Below are 19,019 nucleotides of genomic sequence, written 5' to 3'. Positions count from 1 at the left end.
GCCTACCGCTCCGTTGTTCACCGCAGCGCCGCTCGGCCAGCTGCCCAACTAGACTGTTTCTCAGCAGCCTCGGGGAACACACCGACTCCGCGGAGTTGGAGAGCATCCAGGAGGCACTCGGACAGAGCTAGAGCTATAACCGGCTGCTGGCTTCGGCTCTGTTCCACTGCCGCATGCGAGCCTCCGGGCGCAGAGAGAGAGAAAGAGAGAGAGAGACAGAGATATGGGGCTTTATTTGGACGCAAGATGAGAACACCACCCACTCACATCAATTGAAGGTCTCGAGGAACCCCTGTTCTCCCCTCACCAGCTGGCTCTTGCTTAGGGGTTCGCGCGTTCACAGGAAGACAGCAAAGCGCGCGTGACTCAAAAGGGTGAGCTTGGCCCTAACGTGAATTCAAAAACAAAATCGATATAACATTCTGTCAGTTGCATAACTAAAGCATCATTTTGACGGACTTAAGTGTTGCTAATCCAGTCATCCACAGAGCACCATCCACAAAAGACAAACGAAATACTCATCTTCAAAGCAAACAATACACGTAAAGACATACTGTATTGGGTTCCTAGACACACATTTATATTGAAATAAACAAATTCAGCCTGTAACTGGATTGTGCTAGTGAAAAATGCCCCTCAGCCTGTAAATTCCAGGTTAGTTGAACGGCCGTTAAACACTACCCTTCAGGTCTGGCGTAACAATCAGCCAAATGACGGTACCTCACCCAGCCATTAGACCACCAAACACTTCAAACAAACCAAGTCTTGAAGTTCCAGTGGCCTATGGGGAACCAGGCTTGTGTGTAGGTTAGTTTGAAGGTTTTATCTACCAGACTAAATATCACTACTTCTGAGTACATGGCATTGCTATGGATACAATATATGGACATGTGTTATTTTTAACATCTGACAGCTTCACAAGACTTTTACATGTTTCGATAACGAGAGTATTCCAAGGTTCACCACTGAAATACTATAGTGCATTTCTCAACCGACATCGAATAACAATCAAAAAAGGTTCCCCTTCAACTTTGCCCTTTCCACTTTCAGCTGTGGTTCAACTGGCACAACTAGAAGAGTTTCAAATGACAGTTCAGCTTCATCCTATATTTCTCTTGGTTGTTGACTTCTACAGTCTATGCATCACCATCCTAGCCCTTCTGAGAAGTCAGACATCAAGGGAGGTCATAAAGGCAGTCACTGACTCAAAAGGAGGCACCTTTGACACCATCGCCAGAAAGCCTGTCACACTTTCGGCCGCGGTGAGAGAGGGAGAGGAGATTGTCCAATTAAAAGGAAAAACTGCCAACTGACAGTGCATTTCACACAATCCAACGTTCACAGTTCAGCTGCTGGTGTTGGGTTTGAAAGGGCAACACAGCCTGCAGAACTGGAGAGAGAATACCCCGAGATAACACCTGCACTGCGTAGGAGTCGCTAGCAACTCTGGATAACAACAGAGGGGAGGGAGGATTAGCTGGTGGGCAGGTAAGGCACTAACAACCTGTCTCTCACACACACACACACACAGGGGCGCCATATGGGGGGGGGGGGGTTAGGACAATTCCAAGGGGCCCTGACTGGGAGGGGCCCCAAAAAATAGAAAAACTAATAGAAAATACATATTTTTTTAATCCATGTGACCCAATATTCCTGACGGCGCCCCTGCACACACGCACGCACACACACACACGGAAGCATTGCACTCTAACACTCGCACTAACCTTAGTGGCTAGCCAGGGCAGCTTCATTCAGCAGATTGTTGGTGCGTCTCAGATCAGTTGAGCTGCTCATTATCTGTCTGGGTGAGACAGACTCTGGATATGTCATTAGGCAGCTCACCAGACAGTCTGTGAGGTCTGTGATGCAAGCAAGGGGCGGCATTGGTATTCACTGCTCGTTGTGGAAAGGTTGCCGTGGTCTAGCCGACACGTGAGAGAATTCAGGTCCTTATTAAAAAATGATTTGTGAAGTAAAAACACAAGTGTCTTACAAATGTGGTTACTTGACCACATTTGTTAGGCCTTAGTTATTCGAGATCAACGTGGGGAAAGAAAAGAATTAGCAAAGGAAGAATTGTGCTAACTGTATGTGGAACCAGCAGTAAATACCTCGTCCATGTGAATGTCAGTGACCTTTCATCTCTGACCTGTCCACTTGTTCTTCAAAAGGCTGGTGCTCGTCAGATACTAACATGTCTAACAGACTGTTGCTAGGTGATTTATTTCCCTGACCTGCACAGCACAAGACAAAAGGCAATCTTGAGGTGGTGAGATCCTACGAGTATGTTAGACAATTCGCATTTCAGTCAATTTCGCCTCTGAACTATATTTTAACAGACAAACTTGCTGGTGGAATAGTGTCATCTTACTCTCAATTCTTATGAGCTGCTCAACACTGCCACTGTGTGTCCACGGATGGAACTGCAGCAGCTACAAGTGTGTCTACCTCATTCTGAAATCCTGACATCACTGGCTCAATGCACACGTGAGGAGGAGTAGTAGGTGCATGACCTCACAGTGGATTCAAACATCTCATATCCCCTTTTGTCAAATCATGTCGCACAACAATATCACATAACATTCAAATGCTTCCAAAAATAAATGTATCCGGACACAGTATTATCATAGTTATTTATTATAAACATTTGGAATGGCGAAGGTGATAAAAATAACTATGCTAGTAGTCTGGGAGAATTGGGAAAGGTTACTTCACAATTGGATTATTGGAATGAGTAGTATTGACAGGACTGTTGAAATTACACAATACGATTTTAAACAGAGAAACGTTTGGAAGCATGCAGTTCTGTAGTTCTGACTGTACAGCAACTAGCCACACACACACGATCCAGGCTGGCAACTGAAATGAAGCTCTGGGAGTCAGGGCAGCAGCAGAGTCTACGCTCAGGGCTAAGAGGCTGGAAGATTTCATTCCACAAATGACCAATGTTCTCTGAAGAGGTGTGGGCTCGTTCGGATATGAAAATGAACAAGTGTGCAACCATGCTTCTCTCTGTCCACGAAAGGCAATTTAAAGGCCCTTTTTCAATGTCAGGACTAAGGGGGCTCCCCAAACTGTGTTCGTTTAAGAAACCTTATGTTAAGCCATTGAATTAAAACGATAGTACTTTGCATTCACTGTTATGATTTGTCAGACCGTTATAGCTTATGTTGGACATTTTGCCAAAAAGAATACAGGCGGATATATACAGACTGTTAACACGTTGTTCAGTCACATCTAAAGCAGTTATTTATGTATACTGGTTCCATTGCATAATTCTAGTTACTACTTCACACTTAGGTTTATCATTTCAATTCACAGGCAACCAAAAATAGCTTCGTTACACAAGATAGCAGGATTCGTCAGCCGTTCTCCTTTCATTTTCAATATAAATATAAATATATTATCTATATTTTATCATTGACACCAAAAAAAAAAGAGCAATTGCCATACATTACCACAGGTAGAAAAATTCAATAAATGGTTATTCGCATCCCCACCCTCATGGGGAAAATATCTTTCATGGTATTTTTGAACGTATTGCAGATGACAGGAGATAGAGAGGAGGGCAGAGCAGCGTGGAGATCACCGGTGTTTGAGCAGGGCCCTGTACATGGCCAAGCCTAGGATGGCAAACACAGTGGCACCGACACTCGCTTTCAGCCAGAAGGTGGAGGTCTTCAGGTCTGCCTGCGTCATATGTCTGAGAGAGAGAGAGAGAGAGAGAGAGAGAGAGAGGGAGAGTGAGAGTGAGAGAGACATAGTGAGAGAAGGAGAGTGAAAGAGAGTGAGAGTGAGAGAAAGAGAGTGAGAGAAGGACAGTGAGGGTGAGAATGAGAGAGTGATAGAAAGAGTGAGATAGAGTGAGAAAGATAGAAGTCGAAGAGACTCAACTCAGTAATGCTTTCACAAAACCCTTCTAAAAGCCAGATAAAGAGACAAGCACTCAAGCCACAATAAGAAGGAATGTAATATCCACTGGTTCAAGTCTACATAGGTTCTGATGTTACAATGACTGAAGATGACGAGGCAAAAAAGGCCAAATCTGTTAAGACACAGAGGGTGCAACTGGGCAGGAATGAAGACCTGAGATATGAGAAAACATGCCATGAAGCATGAGAACAGAAAAAGGAGAAAAACTATGAATGGGGTATGACATGGCAGAAACAGAGAGGACAAGGACAGGAAACAATATCCACTTGACCAGGGTGACCGAGGGACTGAGGTGGAAGAAGGGATGAACGAGTGCAGGGCAACCTTGAAGATGAACACACCGAGACAGAAAAAGCGAGAAAGGAAAAAATAATAAATAAATCACGTTTTGCGTTGCAATGGTGAAACGAAAGAAAAGTGAGGAAACGGGTGAAGGTTAGTCAGAGCGCTAACTGAAAAGATGGAAAGAAAATGAATAATTAAAGAAAGAAAGGGAAGGAAGGAAGGAGAGAGAACCTGCTGAACACGGCCGTGTAGAGCTTGGCCTTCACCGACTGCACCAGCTCCGAGTTGAGGAAGTTCTGGCACAGGCAGAAGGTGCACCTGTTACACGTGCACATGCAGCGCAGGCGCGCGTGACTGAGGAGAGAGAGAGACACACACACATCCGTGTACACACACACACACACACACACAAAGTAGGTGAACAACACACACGCAATCACGCACAGAAAGAAAAGGAAGTTTAAACACACAATCCTCCACCGCCAAAAAGTGTGATTGAGAGTCCTGGAGCCGGCAACCATATCATCCAATAGTAACCCACAGAAGATTAGACAGGCATGGAACGTTGAGAAAAGTCACATGGTCTTACACATGGGTCCTCCTAAATCAGGGACAGGCATAACCAGGAAGCGTCTCCACCCTTATCTTCCAAACTGCTTCCCAGTCAGCGGTAGAGCTACTCTGCTAATGGCCACTTTACTCAATTAGGGAAAGATACGCGAGCATCTCGTGGAGTCTAGGACCGCAGCTCGAAGAGGCACTGCTTCAAAAGAATAAACTGTATCCACATGCAAGAAATGGTTTCTGGAGATACATTGAATGTGAATGCAGACTGTTCCCTGTTGAGTAAGATGGTCATAGTTTCTGTGAGAAAATAAACGATCCAGAACTAAAATGTCAGGAGGAATCAACTAAAACGATGCTAGATTAAATGTGTGCATATGTCAGTGCTGTCCCGTGTGTGCGTGTGTGTGTAAGAGGAGGATTAGAACTGATCTGAATCCATGCTTACGTAACCGTGCGAGGTTTCCTGGGATGTTTGTTGTCCTCCTGAATGCAGGAGAGGAGCCACAAGCATACCCAGTGCCAGCCGCGTGAACGGGCCCTGTCCTCGCCACGACGCAAAACCACCGCAGCATAAGCAGCTTCAACACAAATGGCAATCAAATCTTTGTTTCAAAACCCGTGGGTCAGCCGTGCCATTTCGTCTCTCGGGGATCTATAAAAATTCCATCTAGCCAGCCGTCTCCATGAGTGCAAGGTGAAATCAAATGCTGTGAAAACCGAGTGAGAAACTAGCATGAGAGGGAGCTGACAGGAAGTGGTCGAAGCTTCACGTCGCGGCGGCGGCTAAGCGCTTTCGCTTTGGGAGAGATCAAGAAAGGATTACAGGGCTCGAGGTGGACTTGAGAACGGCCTTTGGACTCGGAGGGGGGAGGGGGGGGGGGGAGGGGAGAGGGGGGGGAAGGCTTTTGGGGAGTTGTCCCGCGGGGGTTTGAGGGACAGGTGTACTCACGGGTGCATGGCCATGGTGGTGAGTTTGATGTAGATGTCCTTGCTGGGCGCCGCCGCCTCGTTGCAGGTGAAGGACTGGGGGGGGGGCATCTTGTGCTTGCGGCAGAACTCGAGCGGCGTGCAGCCGTACAGCTGCCTGGTCTCCTGCAGGTCGGACTTGGCCGCTAGCATCATGCACGGGGTCTTGCTGTCCATGAAGTATTGCTGTGGGGGGGGGGGGGGGGGGGGGAGGGGGGGACATGAGGACACTCGTTGGAATACTGACAATGCTTTTCTGTGTGTGAAAGTGTGTGTGTGCGCGTGTGGACTCGTGAGCGAGTTCTCACGTGAACGTGCCATGCAAATAGACAAACATTCTACATTCTCTAAGAGTGTCACTATAATATGATTTGCAGTATACATCAGTGATGACAAGGAAGTACAGCAGTGATCTGAAAGGCCTCAACCAATGAGCAGGTTCTGCACTCGCACTTTGAAGACTTTGGCGCAGTACTCAAACGAGTGCGGGTTGCTGGAGTCGTAGACCAGACACACAATGTCACAGGTTAGCTCGGCGTCCGACAGGAAGTCAAAGTCTGGGAAGACCTCGTGGAGCTGAGGGAGAGAGAGAGCGAGAGAGAGAGTGAGCGAGAGAGAGAGCGAGAGAGAGAGCGAGAGAGAGAGCGAGAGAGCGAGAGAGAGAGCGTAAACGAGAGAGGAAAAAAGCTAGATGTCAGCGGAGACACAATGGCGAAAGAAACACCCCAATCAAAGCCCAGTCCGACTGATGTAGTGACCAGCTGAGGGCGGCTCACCAGCAGGTATTTCTCCTGGCCGTACACGTAGGCTGTGCTAATAGCATAGTACGATCTGTGTTCCTCCTTAACCGTGTTTTGCCGCTGAGAAGAAAAAGAAAAAAAGGGAAGAAACATTCTTAGACTAACCGTGCACCACAAAACAAAAAAAGTTCAAATTCCTAACATGGATTCCGTCAATAAAAACTGCTGAAGATGTAGACTTGAGGTGCTTCTTCAGGTATTTCAGCACGGTGTGGCAGCAATGTCACCACAGTGGGTCTCACCAGGAGGTTTCTCCCCAGGAAGGCTTGGAGGAAGCCCGTCTTGCCACTGCCGCTGTCCCCGAACACGTTACAGCGGAACACGCTCCGCTGGGTCTGCCTCTTCTGGAGGTCGATCTTCTTGTCCCTCGTCACTGGACAGAGACGGACGGCAAAGGATTTAGCCCACGTTGCCACGGGAGACCTGGCCTCGGATTGTAATGAACCCCGTTAATCACCTGTGATGCCGGCAGCCTGGGACTCTTGCTCGGAGACGATGGAGTAACCGAGGTAACCCAGGTACTCGAGGCACCTCTGGACATCCAGGTACGTGGTCAACCTTGACAGAGGGGGCACACGTACACACACACACGCGAACGCACGCAGAAAGAGGTGAGCAACACATCAGCGTGTAACACACTTGTAAAAAGGGCATCGCTGGGATCATTTTGCAACAGCTATCCTGTGGTAAAAACTCAGCTCATGTTTTCAAAGTCTAAAAGTATCTGAACTCAACGCATGACCGAGCACCGTTTGGTTCGCTGTACACCTTTAAATCAATGGCGCTGTTCGGCACGTGTTTGGGCACGTGTTTGACTGAGGTTTGGCATGTTGCCGTACTCACGTCCACTGGGAGAGGTAGCCCTGGTAGGTGATCCAGCCCTGGTCGTTAGTGGACACCGTGTTGTTGACGTCAGGGCCCCAAGGCATGTAGGGAAACACGTCAAACAGGTCCTTCAGCTCATCAGGGGACAGTGCGCAGTCCCGGTCCTGGGTCAGAGGTAAACATACCGCTGATTAATGGTAAGTAACATGGATTATTAACTCTCATACAATGAAACACGTTCGAACCTAGGACCGTGTGGCTCTCTAGTGAAACTGAAGCCAAAGCTAATGTTAGCAAAAATAAAAACCACCAAACGGACGAGAACGACCCGCGTTCGGACGTGAACTGCACAATTCTTTCGAGAAGCATCACCCCCACCTTGTCATGCTTGTCAAACACACTCTGGAGGAAGAGGTAGGCGTTGTGGTTGAGCTCCGTGGTGCAGTCCGGAGGGATTTTCAACCTGAGATAAACACAACCCCCCCCCCATGGTCAGATGGAGAACATCGGAGATTACCGGAACGAGCCGTATTCAATTACAGCTTTCTTAATAGACGCTCTGCAGGGGGCAAGAGGGATTCCTGGGTAATTGAGGTTAGCTCCCACAGGGGGATGAGGGAGGGGTTGCACGTTAATCCTTATCGCAAGTTAATGTATCGGATTTACAGTGAGGCGGAGGTGCCATTGCTGCGTTCCTATTGTTATCATGGACCCCGTTTACATCTGGTTAACTGGTTGATGGGCTTGAATGGTCTTATTGGCTATTATTATCTTCCAGGAATAGATGAAAGGCGGTTCGTGATGTGATCAAAGGGGACAAGGCAAAGTAACTGGTACAGATACTGTACCAGTTCCTTTGTACAGATATAGGACAGATATAAACAGCGAACAAACAAAGAAGAAGAGACTGTGTGGGGGTGTAGAGATGGAAGAATCTCTCACTGGGGAGACAGTTTGTGGATGGGGAGAGGTGTAGATTCTACTCCCTCTGTGTGGTTTGTGTGTGTGTGTGTGTGTGTGTGTGAGTGTGCTCACGGAGGGAACAGGTAGTCCTGATGGAGGTCCAGGTCGTCGTCGTAGCCGAACCTCCTGAGCACGGTCCAGGTGGTCTCGTGTCGCCCCCTCTGGATGAAGAGCGTGTGCAGGAACAGGAAACCTGGAGGAAGGAGCAGAGCCGAAAAGGCCATGTGAGCGTGTGCAGGAACAGGAAACCTGGAGGAAGGAGCAGAGCCAAGCGGCTGTGTGAGGGGTGCAGGTGTGTGTCTGTGTTGTGCGTGTGCACGGGGAGGGACCGGGGCCTAAACCTTTCAGCGTGAGTCCGTTGTCGCACACCCCGTCTCGGACGTTCTTCCTCACCACGTTCTTCACGTCCTCCAGGGCCTGATGAGCCAGTGGAGCGTTGAAGCACGTCCTCTGCAAACACACAAACGTACACACACACACAGTTCAGCAAAAAGCACTTTCGCTTGGTTTGGATCTCTTGGCACTAGCCTCACCTGGAAGAAGTTGAGTTCATTGTCATTTAGGCTGCCATCGTTATCCAGGTCTGACACTTTGAAGATGCGCGTCAGGGCTCTGACACAGGGAGGTTTCATCTGAGGAAAGGACAGACCAGTTAAGAGTCTCACACACACCATCCTTAAGCCAAGTGGAGGCTTCAGGTCTTTATAGGAGTTTGGTAGGACTAGAAAATGCCCTTGCCTCTTTCTCCTCAGGACAGTACAAGGGGCCAGTAGGGTGCAGGACGGCTTTTTGGGCGTAGTAAAAAAGCTCAGAGATGTTCTTCAAGTTCTTGGCTGAACACTACAGAATGGAGAAGGTAGTGTATTATTTATTTTAGTCACCAACCACCAGAACTGCTTGGTAATACCTTATCCAACTGAAAGACGTTTATACTAAATAAACGATTGAGTTCATACTTTCCTTTGACTTCTGCTGTGTGTGCCAGAAAAGTGACAGTGGTTTTCATTAGCACGTGTGCTATATCTGTAGCTATTGGCAAGCTAGCATTCAACCCGTCTGGCAGGGTAGCCTGGCAGTGAAAGGCCTGTCGTGTCTGATTAGTAAACAGGCAGGGTGTGTAAAGTACCGAATCAGACTGAGGGGATTAGCCAGGTTAATTAACCAGTCCGACTAAACATGGATCCCGGAGGGCGGAAAGCTAGCGCTGGATGTGTCTGAATCAAGAGATGGATGGACACAGCAGACCATAATAGACCAGCGACTCACTACCTGACGGACCATACAGGACAGATATCCTCTGGCTCCACTTAAGACAGAGGGCCAATACCAGCCCAGGGTTTCCCAGCTAAGCGCATGCTTGACACATGGTTATTTCCATTTTGGGAAGAGCACAGGCTTAGTCATGCTGAGGGTTACTCTCCCTGAGGAACCCAGAGTGGTCACCATAAAGGCTTTATCTTAGGCTAGCAAGGCCAACCATGTAGTTAGCCGTGTGGTAAAACTCAAAGGCACAGATGACAGAGGCGGCGCCATCGAGAAACCACAAGGTCGTCTAAGGATCCACTCTCACCTCAACGGATAGAACAACGACTAACCTTTCGAAGCTCGAGTTACAAACTGTTTGGATATACGAACGGCAGACAAACACAGTCCCAGCCTTTTTGGCGATCAACAGAGAGCATTTCATTGCGCCACCCATAAACTTCTATAGATTTTCATTTTATTGCTTGGCTGCATGACTCTTTACTGTCCTGCTAACACTAGCGGCACAGTGTTCCCTCCCGAGCTACATTCCGACATCATGTTAAGACCTGATCACATGACACACTCTAGGCAGCAGGGTGTGTATAGGTACACTCAGTATCAGCAGTGCGGTTCAGTCACATCTCTGTAAGGATGTGGTGGTGGTGTGTTCCCACCTCCACGCAGGTCTCTATCTCCGTGTACTCGTTCATGATGGGCAGGATGGTCTCCATGCTGCTGTGTTCTACCAGGTCCGACTTGTTCCCCACCAGGATCAGAGGAACCCTGTCGGGAGGAGAACCCCAGAACGGAACGCAGTGTTTGAATGTTGGCTTGGTCTCTCCCAAAAAAAAGCACATTGCGCTGCCATGATCACGATTTGTATTCTGGGAATGTGGAAAGTGAACACAACGCTGCCTTGGTTAGATAGCCCACCTGCTGTCTTTGTCTGTGTTGTCAAGAATGAGTGGGATCCAATGGCTGGTGACCTAACACGAAGATGACGCAAAGTTAATTCAAGATGTGGATGTGCAAGATAGGGTCTGATGCAAAAGAACGTTTCTCAACAAATGAACAATATCGCAATCTACATTCAGTTAACAGGAAATGAAGGTTTGTTATGACTATGAGCTCTGTGGGCCTTGCTCACCTTCTCAATAGAGTTTTTGTTGTTGACTGAGTACACAATGCAAATCACATTTGCCTGTACAGAGAAGAGAATCATCCATTAGTATGTCTACCCTTTGGCTCAGCGCTTATTTCACGGGACAGACCAAAGTAATCAATATTTAAGACCATAGTTATCAATAACTCATCTCACCTTGGATATCTCTTGAAAGAGTTGCTCGTCTGTTTGCTCTGCCTCTGGATAAACAAAATATGAAACAAATCAGCATCAAGATGATAAAACTACAACTACAACAAAACAGGTCATTCAAAATCAATGAAAAGCATGTTATTTTTCAAGCACGGTAAAGAAGTGTCCATGGGAAATGTAGTCCACTGGGAGCAGGCAGCACCTGAGTAGTCTACTATGTGTGTGGGAACTCTCTCTGGGGTGACATCTGCAGGTATGGTGATCTCCTCAGCCCGATACGGAACCTGTGCAAAGACGACAAAAATCGACATCCATTTTCATTTTTAGAGGCCGTATTCATGAATCAGGCGTGAGTTTTTTCTAATCATATTGCCTGATTCATCTTCAGAGAAATTCTATACTATATATTTATTGGTACTGATAACAATCCAACAAACAAGAATGTATGAAGATTTCTCTCACCACATCTGGAAACTCCTCGCTGACCAGAGACATGATCAGGGAAGTCTTCCCTACTTTGGCTGTTGAGAGAGAGACAGAGAGAGAGAGACAGAGAGAGAGACAGAGAGAGAGAGACAGAGAGAGACAGAGAGAGAGACAGAGAGAGAGAGACAGAGAGAGACAGAGAGAGAGACAGAGAGAGAGACAGAGAGGGAGAGAGAGACAGAGGGGAGAGAGAGAGAGAGACAGAGGGGAGAGAGAGAGAGAGAGAGAGAAAGAGAGAGAGAGAGAGAGAGAGAGAGAGAGAGAGAGAGAGAGAGAGAGAGAGAGAGAGAGTGAGAGATCCATTCAAATCATTCATTCTCTGTTTAACATTTGGCACAGTTGGAGGCTCTTTACTCAACCTTGCACGTCTCTTGTTCATATTAACACAGAGTATTCCCCGTGGAATTTATAAGTCTATTCCAAAGATCCAGTGATGCGGTACACATATGTAGCAAGTCCATAGCATTTATAAGCATTGGGTGTGACATTAATCATAGCTACTTTGTTCATTTGAACCGTCTCTCCAACTCCCTTTTACCTCTACAGAATAGTGTGGTGATACACCGGCTTCACTCCTGCTTGAGCCCGGAGTGCTCTTAACTAGATCGATCACTCTTGGACATGCTGAGATGGCTACATTGGGCATGCTTTTGAAAAGCCAAAGGAAATGTAAACATGACACATGATATACATTACGAAAACAACAACTGTCCCAATTTTTATATCAGTGAAAGTGTGGGTAGTAGGTCAGCACATTTCATAACGCTGCATGTGAGTGACGCAAGAGTATGTAGGCACATGCACACCTGAAACAGACTTTTGTTCGTCATTTTAATTTGGCTACACTACAGGCAACTGTAACCACCTAGCGTTAGCTAACTCCAGTAGACTAAGCAAATTGTTTGGCTACGGTATACCTATAAATATACTGGATGAACAAGGTGGTTTGTGCAAAAAACATTTCACAAGGTACGGCACTATACCTGAGATCATCAACATCACGCAACCTTATGGAGGCTCTACTGGCTGGCTAGCTAGCTAACAAGCTAACGTTAGCACTCAAATTGTAACGTTAGCACACATATTGCAAAGGTTTACAGTCATACAACACCATACGATCATGACACATTCACTTACGCTCTCCCACTAGTAATATCCTGACGTCCTTGCGCATCTTCTCCGCTGTCAAAGACTAAATCTGTAAATACGTTGGTGAGTAACATTTATGCGCTCGTGTGCGCTCGACAGAATGACAGCCCGAGACGATGTATCTCCATGGCCTGGTTTACGTTCGCATGGCACAAAATATGGGGGCAATCCTATGCGCAATTCAATTCCAAAAGTAGAAGCTGTGCAGCGTTGTTTGCAAGCAAAAATAGGCTACTATTCAACCGGCTTGCTACTGCAGCTGGGGATGCTGTATGGCGCTGTTTCACATTGCTAGATCAAGCTTCAGTACACTGATTTGTCCGCACACAAACTTGTATGTTACAACACAGTATCAGCGCTCTAGCAAACCTGAAGTTTCAACAAGCACACGCCCCCTTCAGCAGATCTCGAAATTACGAGTGGCACTAAACGACAAACGTTGCACTTCTATTATTAAAACGCATAATTGTTTCACATGAAATACTATCTAAAATCAGGGAATGGTCATTATTTATTGATAATAATACTTGCATAATAAAAAATGATCGTATGGCTGCATTATTCAATGATGGACAGTGTTCCATTTATTGATTATTCATTCATATTATCATTCATATCCTCTTAAGTATATTTAATGTTAAAAAGTGATGAGCAGAAACAGACATATGTCCATAAAAAGTCCCTCCACCTTTTGTAGAAACCCAGTCCCATTGAGAGTTTACTGATTCCCAGGGAAGGACAGAGCATTGGGGACCTTCAGCCCAAACAGCCAGAACACGGGCCTCACTGGCTCAGAGAAGCCCTCCTGCACACAGTGCAACAGAGTATGAACGGCAGACAGGCCGTAGAACGACAGCGTCCCATTACTCATGTCCAGGACCACTCGGACTAAGTCATGACGGCCATGTTTGAGGGGGTCCTCCACGTTGTTGTGCCAGTAGCTGAGTCTGCTCGTGCTCCACTCCACACACCAGGAGCCGGGGGTGCGACCCAGCTGTTCCTGTCTGCCCATACCTGGGTAAGCCACGCCCACGGCCCAGCCCACACTCTCCGATGTGTCCACGTCCCAGTAATGGCAACCTTGACTGAATTCTTGCTCCGCCATACACTGGCTGATATCGAAGCGGTCGCCGTAGGTTACTGAGCTTGCCCTCCGGGTGCTGACCTTGTAGCCATTCCAGACCAGGCGTCTGTGACCCAGGGCTGGGGTGAGGGTCAGTCTGGTGAAGCTTGCATCAGGTAGGGGAGGGGGGATGTCTGTATATCATGAAACGTGAAAGGATATTGGTTTATTGTTTTTCTTGTCAATACCAAATAGCATATTTCAACATTAAATCAAGCATGGTCCTAATATCAATTGTGTTTCTTCATTTAAATGCCCCCCCCCCCCACCATTAAAAGACCAGTTCCAATAAGTCAGGCCCTATGTCAGACACGCCATCTAGAGGTTAAATTGTTTAAGGCCGATCATTATGATGCAATGAAAGCTTTCATTTACCTTCATGTTCATTCATTCATTAAAAATGAACACATTACACTCACCTTGCGCTCTGTGCCTGTGTGTAGATGGGGAGATAGGCAACTCCTGTAATGGGCTTTCAGGGGGATCTGGGACCTGTGTTGCCTCTGCACTGGGTTGAATATCTGCGTCTTTGGCCTCAGCCTACAGGATCAGATCACAGAATATGTCAGTTCTTTTCCAATGCTCTGTGATTCTCCATACGTAGGCTTTTAATGAAACAGTGAGTTTGATGACAGATTTACCTGTTCCGGTAAAGCGTGACTTTCAAGACGGTCTTCCAAGCTGGCTGATGTCTGCAGTGCTACATCACAAACTTCCTGACATGAATATTGATTCCAACATTTTAGTTTGATACATTTTGCTGCTCAAAAAACATTGCATTATATTGAAGACGTTAAGAGCCCATTAGAAAACATAGCGACATCAAAGCAAACAGATCTGCGCATCATGAACACGTTTGTCTGCTGATGTCTCACCATTGCCATTTGTGGTCCAGTAGATTCTTCGTTTGAAACATAACGTCTAAAATCATGGTACATTTTTGCCATGTCACAAAGTGTGACATTTTTCTTGAACTTAATAGGAGGTTGGAATCGATGCCGACACTCTGGACAGTCAATCCTCGTCAACGCCTTTGCTTTCCGATATTCAGATATACAGTCAATACAATAGCTGTGACCACAGGGTAAAGTTACTGATTTGAAAATGTTTTGACATATAGAGCATTGTAGACATTCGGCAATATTCTTCAGAAGTTCTTCAAGTAAATCCATTGCAACGAGCTACCTCATATCGGTTTCTATTTAGAGACATAGGTCTCTGAAATGAAACCGAAACCAAAAATGTAAACACGACCAAAGACAATCGTTTTATTTGAATCATTTTTTAATTATTCTCAATAGCATGTGAAAGAGGGCTAACATGAAAACGATACCAAATGATTTATTTATGTTCTCCCATTATTTTGACGTGACACTCAAAAGGTATATTTCTTATATACCTGCACTTGACTTTCTACATGAATAATGCAAAGTTATCAGCATTTAACCTAAAATAAAATACTGTATACAGTGAAATACCTGCATGGAAGTATAATAAAAAGGTACAATTAACAGCCACTTGAAATGTTCATTAGACATGCTGATGTAAAACATGATTCTCCTCATGAGAATGGTCTCCTCCTCCATAGTTCTTGCACTCATGTTCTCCTTCTAAGGCTGGCCTCAGCTGTAAAATAAAAACAGTGAGACACTTTATTTGAACAAATTCAAATCACCATGGCAATTCACTGGTAACCTTAATTAACTACATTCTTACTGGTGTAGTGTTGTGGAGTCATGGTTGTGAGATGACTTCTCTGAAGGCCTCTAGCCACTCCTTCTGGTCCTGCTCTTGCTCACACATGAAGACAAACTGCCTGTCCGGTGTCTCCATGGAGACCCCACAGCGCCACTTGCAGCCACGGGTGTGTTTGGGCTGACACTCCTTCACAGAGTAGCCATGACTCTCTGTACCAATGAAAACAGCACCCAGCTCCACTGCATCCTTCACCCATGCAAACAGGCACAAACACACACACACACACAGTCATCCCAATGTAAATGTGCTACACACTAGCCTCTAGTTTTAAACTCACACACACACTAACACTAACCCTAAAACCCTAACCCCAGTTTAAGTACTTTATCTCCTTCTTGTTTGTGAGCCCATGGTCTGAACACCTGCACACCTAATCAGTGTCTGACTGTGTTGATGCCACAGGCCGAGACCACTCACCATTCCCTCTGCTACGCCCACTTAAAAACCACAATAGTAAAGTCTCAACTAACATGAAACAGCTGACACAGCTGAGCTCTATAGCAAACAGAGCCTGCTCATCACTTGCTAATATCAGCGCTTAAGCAAAACACATTTGGCATGGTCATTACCAGTGAGGTTTTGAAATACAGCAGCTTTCTGTCCGTGGCATTCAGTATGAACCACCTCCTCTTGAACGGTTCCCATTGCTGAATAAACAGACAGACGTGGCAACAAACCAGTTAGGGTTGGTAAGAATACACATCTACAGTAGGTTATGAAGGCTGTGCATGCTGAAAGTGGTGGGTGACTAACCGTTGGGCCAGTTTTCTCCATGTAGCCTTCCTTTAGGCTTGTTCTGGTTATTAGCGGTATTAGCTACACACCCAAAGCAGAGGGGTGGGTTCAAATTAGATATCCGTTAAGAAAAAAAGGTCAAATGAGGCATTCATTTATCTATAGTGAGTTTTGCTCTGACACTAAAGTCTTACCTCTTCTTCCAGGGCACTAGGGTTGAGCCTCTTGAGGTAGGATAGCCTGGTGGCCCGAATTGCATTGAACCAGAAAACGATTTCCTTTCAGTGGACAAGTGTAAGTTCTAGTTATTCAAAACAGTTATTCTTGCACTTAGTGAACAACGACAATATTTTACCACCTAAACAGCTGTAACATACTTAATTTTGACAAAAGTAGCTACTATAGAAAGAGTGACAAAGGTAAAAAAGTTAATTATCAAAAAACATACCAACCACTTCCACAAGGTTGATTTTGACATGGTTGGCATTAGCGTTGCTCCTAGTCCTTACCTGACCGTTGTCGTGGTAAACAAAGATGTTTCTGCCCCGCCCCTCCTGTTGGTAGGAGATCTGGAGACCGTGGGCATGACCTATCTTCTCTGGCTGGAAGATGGCGTTCAGGTCCTTCATAGAGATCACCTCCTTGGGTGTCTTGGACTGTCAAAGAGCAGACGACACAACATGCTAATGAGATATGGTGGACTGCTTTCACAGACACATATCGACCCTGAGATCCAAACCAAAGGGGGGTGTTCAGTTGAGCATCTCCCTTGGTTTAGCTGGTCTAGACCAGGCTAACGTCATGAGAGCCCTTTAATTGGTTGAGGAGAGACGGGTGATGTGCTTCTTACGTCCTCGTTAACGAAGTACCGGAGACTGAGGTCCTTCTGGGAAAGCAGGAATCTCCTTCTCACAAACTGCTTGTTGTCATTGCTCTTCTTCCACAGAGTTCCTTCATAAATGCCTTTGATGAGGTTCAATCAATATAGTCAGTCAATACCATGTAGACCTAGGCACTCACGCCCACTCATGCATGAGTGTAGCAACACTTAGAGCATATTTCTTTTAATGTTTCATGATGCAACCTTCTTTTTGCCAGTATGTATTTACCTGAACTATAGGCTTGCTGGTAGTAGTTACCCTCTTCCGAGAATTCTAGTCTCTCGTACTTTGCACGTATCCACTGTTCCTTAAGAATACTAGGTAGAACAAATACATTTTTTTCCACACTCTACTGTCTCTCATTTGTCCAAAATAAGCATACCAGATGAAACATTATAACATCAACATTCTACCCCTCAACATACTGTTCGAGAATGGAATTGAAGTTCCACCAGTGCAATATCGGTCACAATTTTTGTAATTTAAAACAAAACATTTACAAAGTATCTGTTCCTCTTCTAAAAGATGACCCCCAATCCCCTGAGATGAACTGTTGAGTCAACCATTCCACTTCCCCCCAAAAAAATGAATTACTGAAAGACGTATTGATGACAGGGCACAAACCAGCAGTCCTTCTCTCGTGGTCGATAGTAGAAGGCAGGAACACACTTCTCATATCGGGCTTTGGCTGTGGCATTTCCATTTTCCCGCATAAACTGTTATTAGACGAGAGAGAGAGAGAGAGAGAGAGATGCAAGACAAAGATTCTGTTGATAATTTGGGATTGATTCCTTGAATCTGCTTCCTTGTTTTCTACTAAAGCCACCATTCTAATTGCATTATTAATCCTCACAGAAGAAGGTTAAATTCATACTTCCACCAGTGCATCGTCCCAGAAATCCAGAAGGATGGACTTGATCTTGCTGATGTCAGGCAGGTTCCGGTGAGTTCCAGAGCAGTTCACACATAAGAAGATCCCCAGAGTATAGGAGGCCCAGTCTGGCTCTGTCAACATAAAATAATATTAATTTTGTTTAAGTCAGTCAACTGGGATTTTATTTAGGCTCTTTTCTTAATCCCTCTCTCTAACCATCATAAAAACACACGTTTTGAGGGAGAAGAGCTGGCTAATTAAAGTACAGTGCCCCTACAGTTGTTTGGATTAAGTGACTTGTGTACTTAATGGCAGGGAAGCATTTACATGTTTAAAACTATTATTTTGAAACTGGTTCAAAGCGAATATGACCAATACACTTAGTGAACTGTTAAAAAGGGATAAATCAGCATACTGCATGCACACTATGTTTGCACAATGTCCCATCTAAACATACTGTTCTTTTATGATGAGCGGCGAAAAAAATGAGGAACTTCAGTTGGCATCACTGACGGAATGAAACATTCTATACTTCCTTCTATGACAATACTTTAAAACGTGCCTGGATTAGAAAATGTTTACCAGAAACAAAACTCCTGTGCTTGATCTCTTCCTATTCAGAGTAGGCTTAATGTATATAGCACAAAAAAGTAGGATACATTATGACTTGTCCATGAAAAATATAACTTATTATTGGATGCAAAGTGCTCTATTACCTCTTCATTACAATAGTTGCAAAACTTACCAGAGGCTCCACAATCAGCACATACATTGTTGCTTGGCTGTTTCACCATTTCAAGCAGAAATCTCTTGTTTCTGTCCCAATTTGCCATAAGTAGACCAGCAGTGTCCCAACAAATAAAATGAGTCTTTTTCTAACTTGCACTTATCATCGCTGCTTTTCTCCATGCTCGGTCGGTGAACTACTGAGCAGTTGGTTACTATATCGGACGTTTCCTCTCCTGACAATGCAACATGTAGGTTATTGTTCTGCACACAAACAATTCTTGAAATAAAACACAGGGGAAGTGAAACATGGAATTACCATATTGAGCTCTATGCTACCCCTGCCTTTAACAGGCTGATTTATATCCTTCAGTTATCTCTTAGTAAA

The 19,019-nt window shown here is 45.5% G+C and overlaps 4 protein-coding genes across 7 annotated transcripts in view; all 4 read right to left on the bottom strand.

Annotated features, from left to right (window-relative positions):
- The window catches only part of rhbdl3 (rhomboid, veinlet-like 3 (Drosophila)), a 40,443-nt gene extending 38,721 nt beyond the window's left edge, over positions 1-1,722 (bottom strand). Inside the window, exon 1 of one of the 2 annotated variants that reach the window (XM_047043574.1) lies at positions 7-1,722. The gene's annotated coding sequence lies outside the window, so the exon portion shown is untranslated. The remainder of the gene's footprint in view (positions 1-6) is intronic. The other variant, XM_047043575.1, reaches the window with a different exon arrangement.
- An 899-nt stretch (positions 1,723-2,621) lies between these two features.
- rhot1b (ras homolog family member T1) lies at positions 2,622-12,891 on the bottom strand. 3 transcript variants are annotated; one of them, XM_047043559.1, is made up of 20 exons: positions 12,523-12,891; positions 11,362-11,420; positions 11,102-11,183; positions 10,903-10,946; positions 10,732-10,785; positions 10,518-10,570; positions 10,259-10,367; positions 9,078-9,179; positions 8,873-8,971; positions 8,681-8,789; positions 8,412-8,532; positions 7,755-7,839; positions 7,395-7,540; positions 7,009-7,109; positions 6,794-6,924; positions 6,528-6,611; positions 6,205-6,327; positions 5,735-5,937; positions 4,450-4,572; positions 2,622-3,703 (listed from the first exon to the last, which is right to left on the bottom strand). In XM_047043559.1, exons 1-20 carry the CDS (start codon positions 12,557-12,559, stop codon positions 3,586-3,588), a joined length of 1,983 nt encoding a protein of 660 aa, XP_046899515.1. In that variant the 5' UTR covers positions 12,560-12,891; the 3' UTR covers positions 2,622-3,585. The 3 variants fall into 3 exon arrangements, with proteins under 3 accessions (XP_046899515.1, XP_046899516.1, XP_046899517.1); XM_047043560.1 differs by lacking the exon at positions 4,450-4,572; XM_047043561.1 differs by lacking the exon at positions 6,205-6,327.
- Positions 12,892-13,026: 135 nt separating this feature from the next.
- Positions 13,027-14,875, bottom strand: LOC124483242 (E3 ubiquitin/ISG15 ligase TRIM25). Its single transcript, XM_047043586.1, has 4 exons — positions 14,533-14,875; positions 14,299-14,373; positions 14,077-14,197; positions 13,027-13,791 (listed from the first exon to the last, which is right to left on the bottom strand). Exons 1-4 carry the CDS (start codon positions 14,827-14,829, stop codon positions 13,253-13,255), a joined length of 1,032 nt encoding a protein of 343 aa, XP_046899542.1. The 5' UTR covers positions 14,830-14,875; the 3' UTR covers positions 13,027-13,252.
- Positions 14,876-14,908: 33 nt separating this feature from the next.
- On the bottom strand, positions 14,909-18,907 carry LOC124483237 (arf-GAP with dual PH domain-containing protein 2-like). The gene is made up of 11 exons (XM_047043581.1): positions 18,651-18,907; positions 17,906-18,036; positions 17,656-17,747; positions 17,260-17,348; positions 17,001-17,113; positions 16,660-16,806; positions 16,345-16,428; positions 16,169-16,231; positions 15,985-16,062; positions 15,374-15,601; positions 14,909-15,283 (listed from the first exon to the last, which is right to left on the bottom strand). The coding sequence occupies exons 1-10, from the start codon at positions 18,736-18,738 to the stop codon at positions 15,392-15,394; spliced, it is 1,095 nt and encodes a 364-aa protein (XP_046899537.1). The 5' UTR covers positions 18,739-18,907; the 3' UTR covers positions 14,909-15,283; positions 15,374-15,391.
- Positions 18,908-19,019: the final 112 nt, after the last annotated feature.

Source organism: Hypomesus transpacificus, chromosome 21 (genome assembly GCF_021917145.1).
Source record: "Hypomesus transpacificus isolate Combined female chromosome 21, fHypTra1, whole genome shotgun sequence".
Lineage (NCBI taxonomy): Eukaryota > Metazoa > Chordata > Actinopteri > Osmeriformes > Osmeridae > Hypomesus > Hypomesus transpacificus.
The sequence above is the reverse complement of the archived record's forward strand: the minus strand, read 5'-3'. Positions and strand labels throughout refer to the sequence as shown.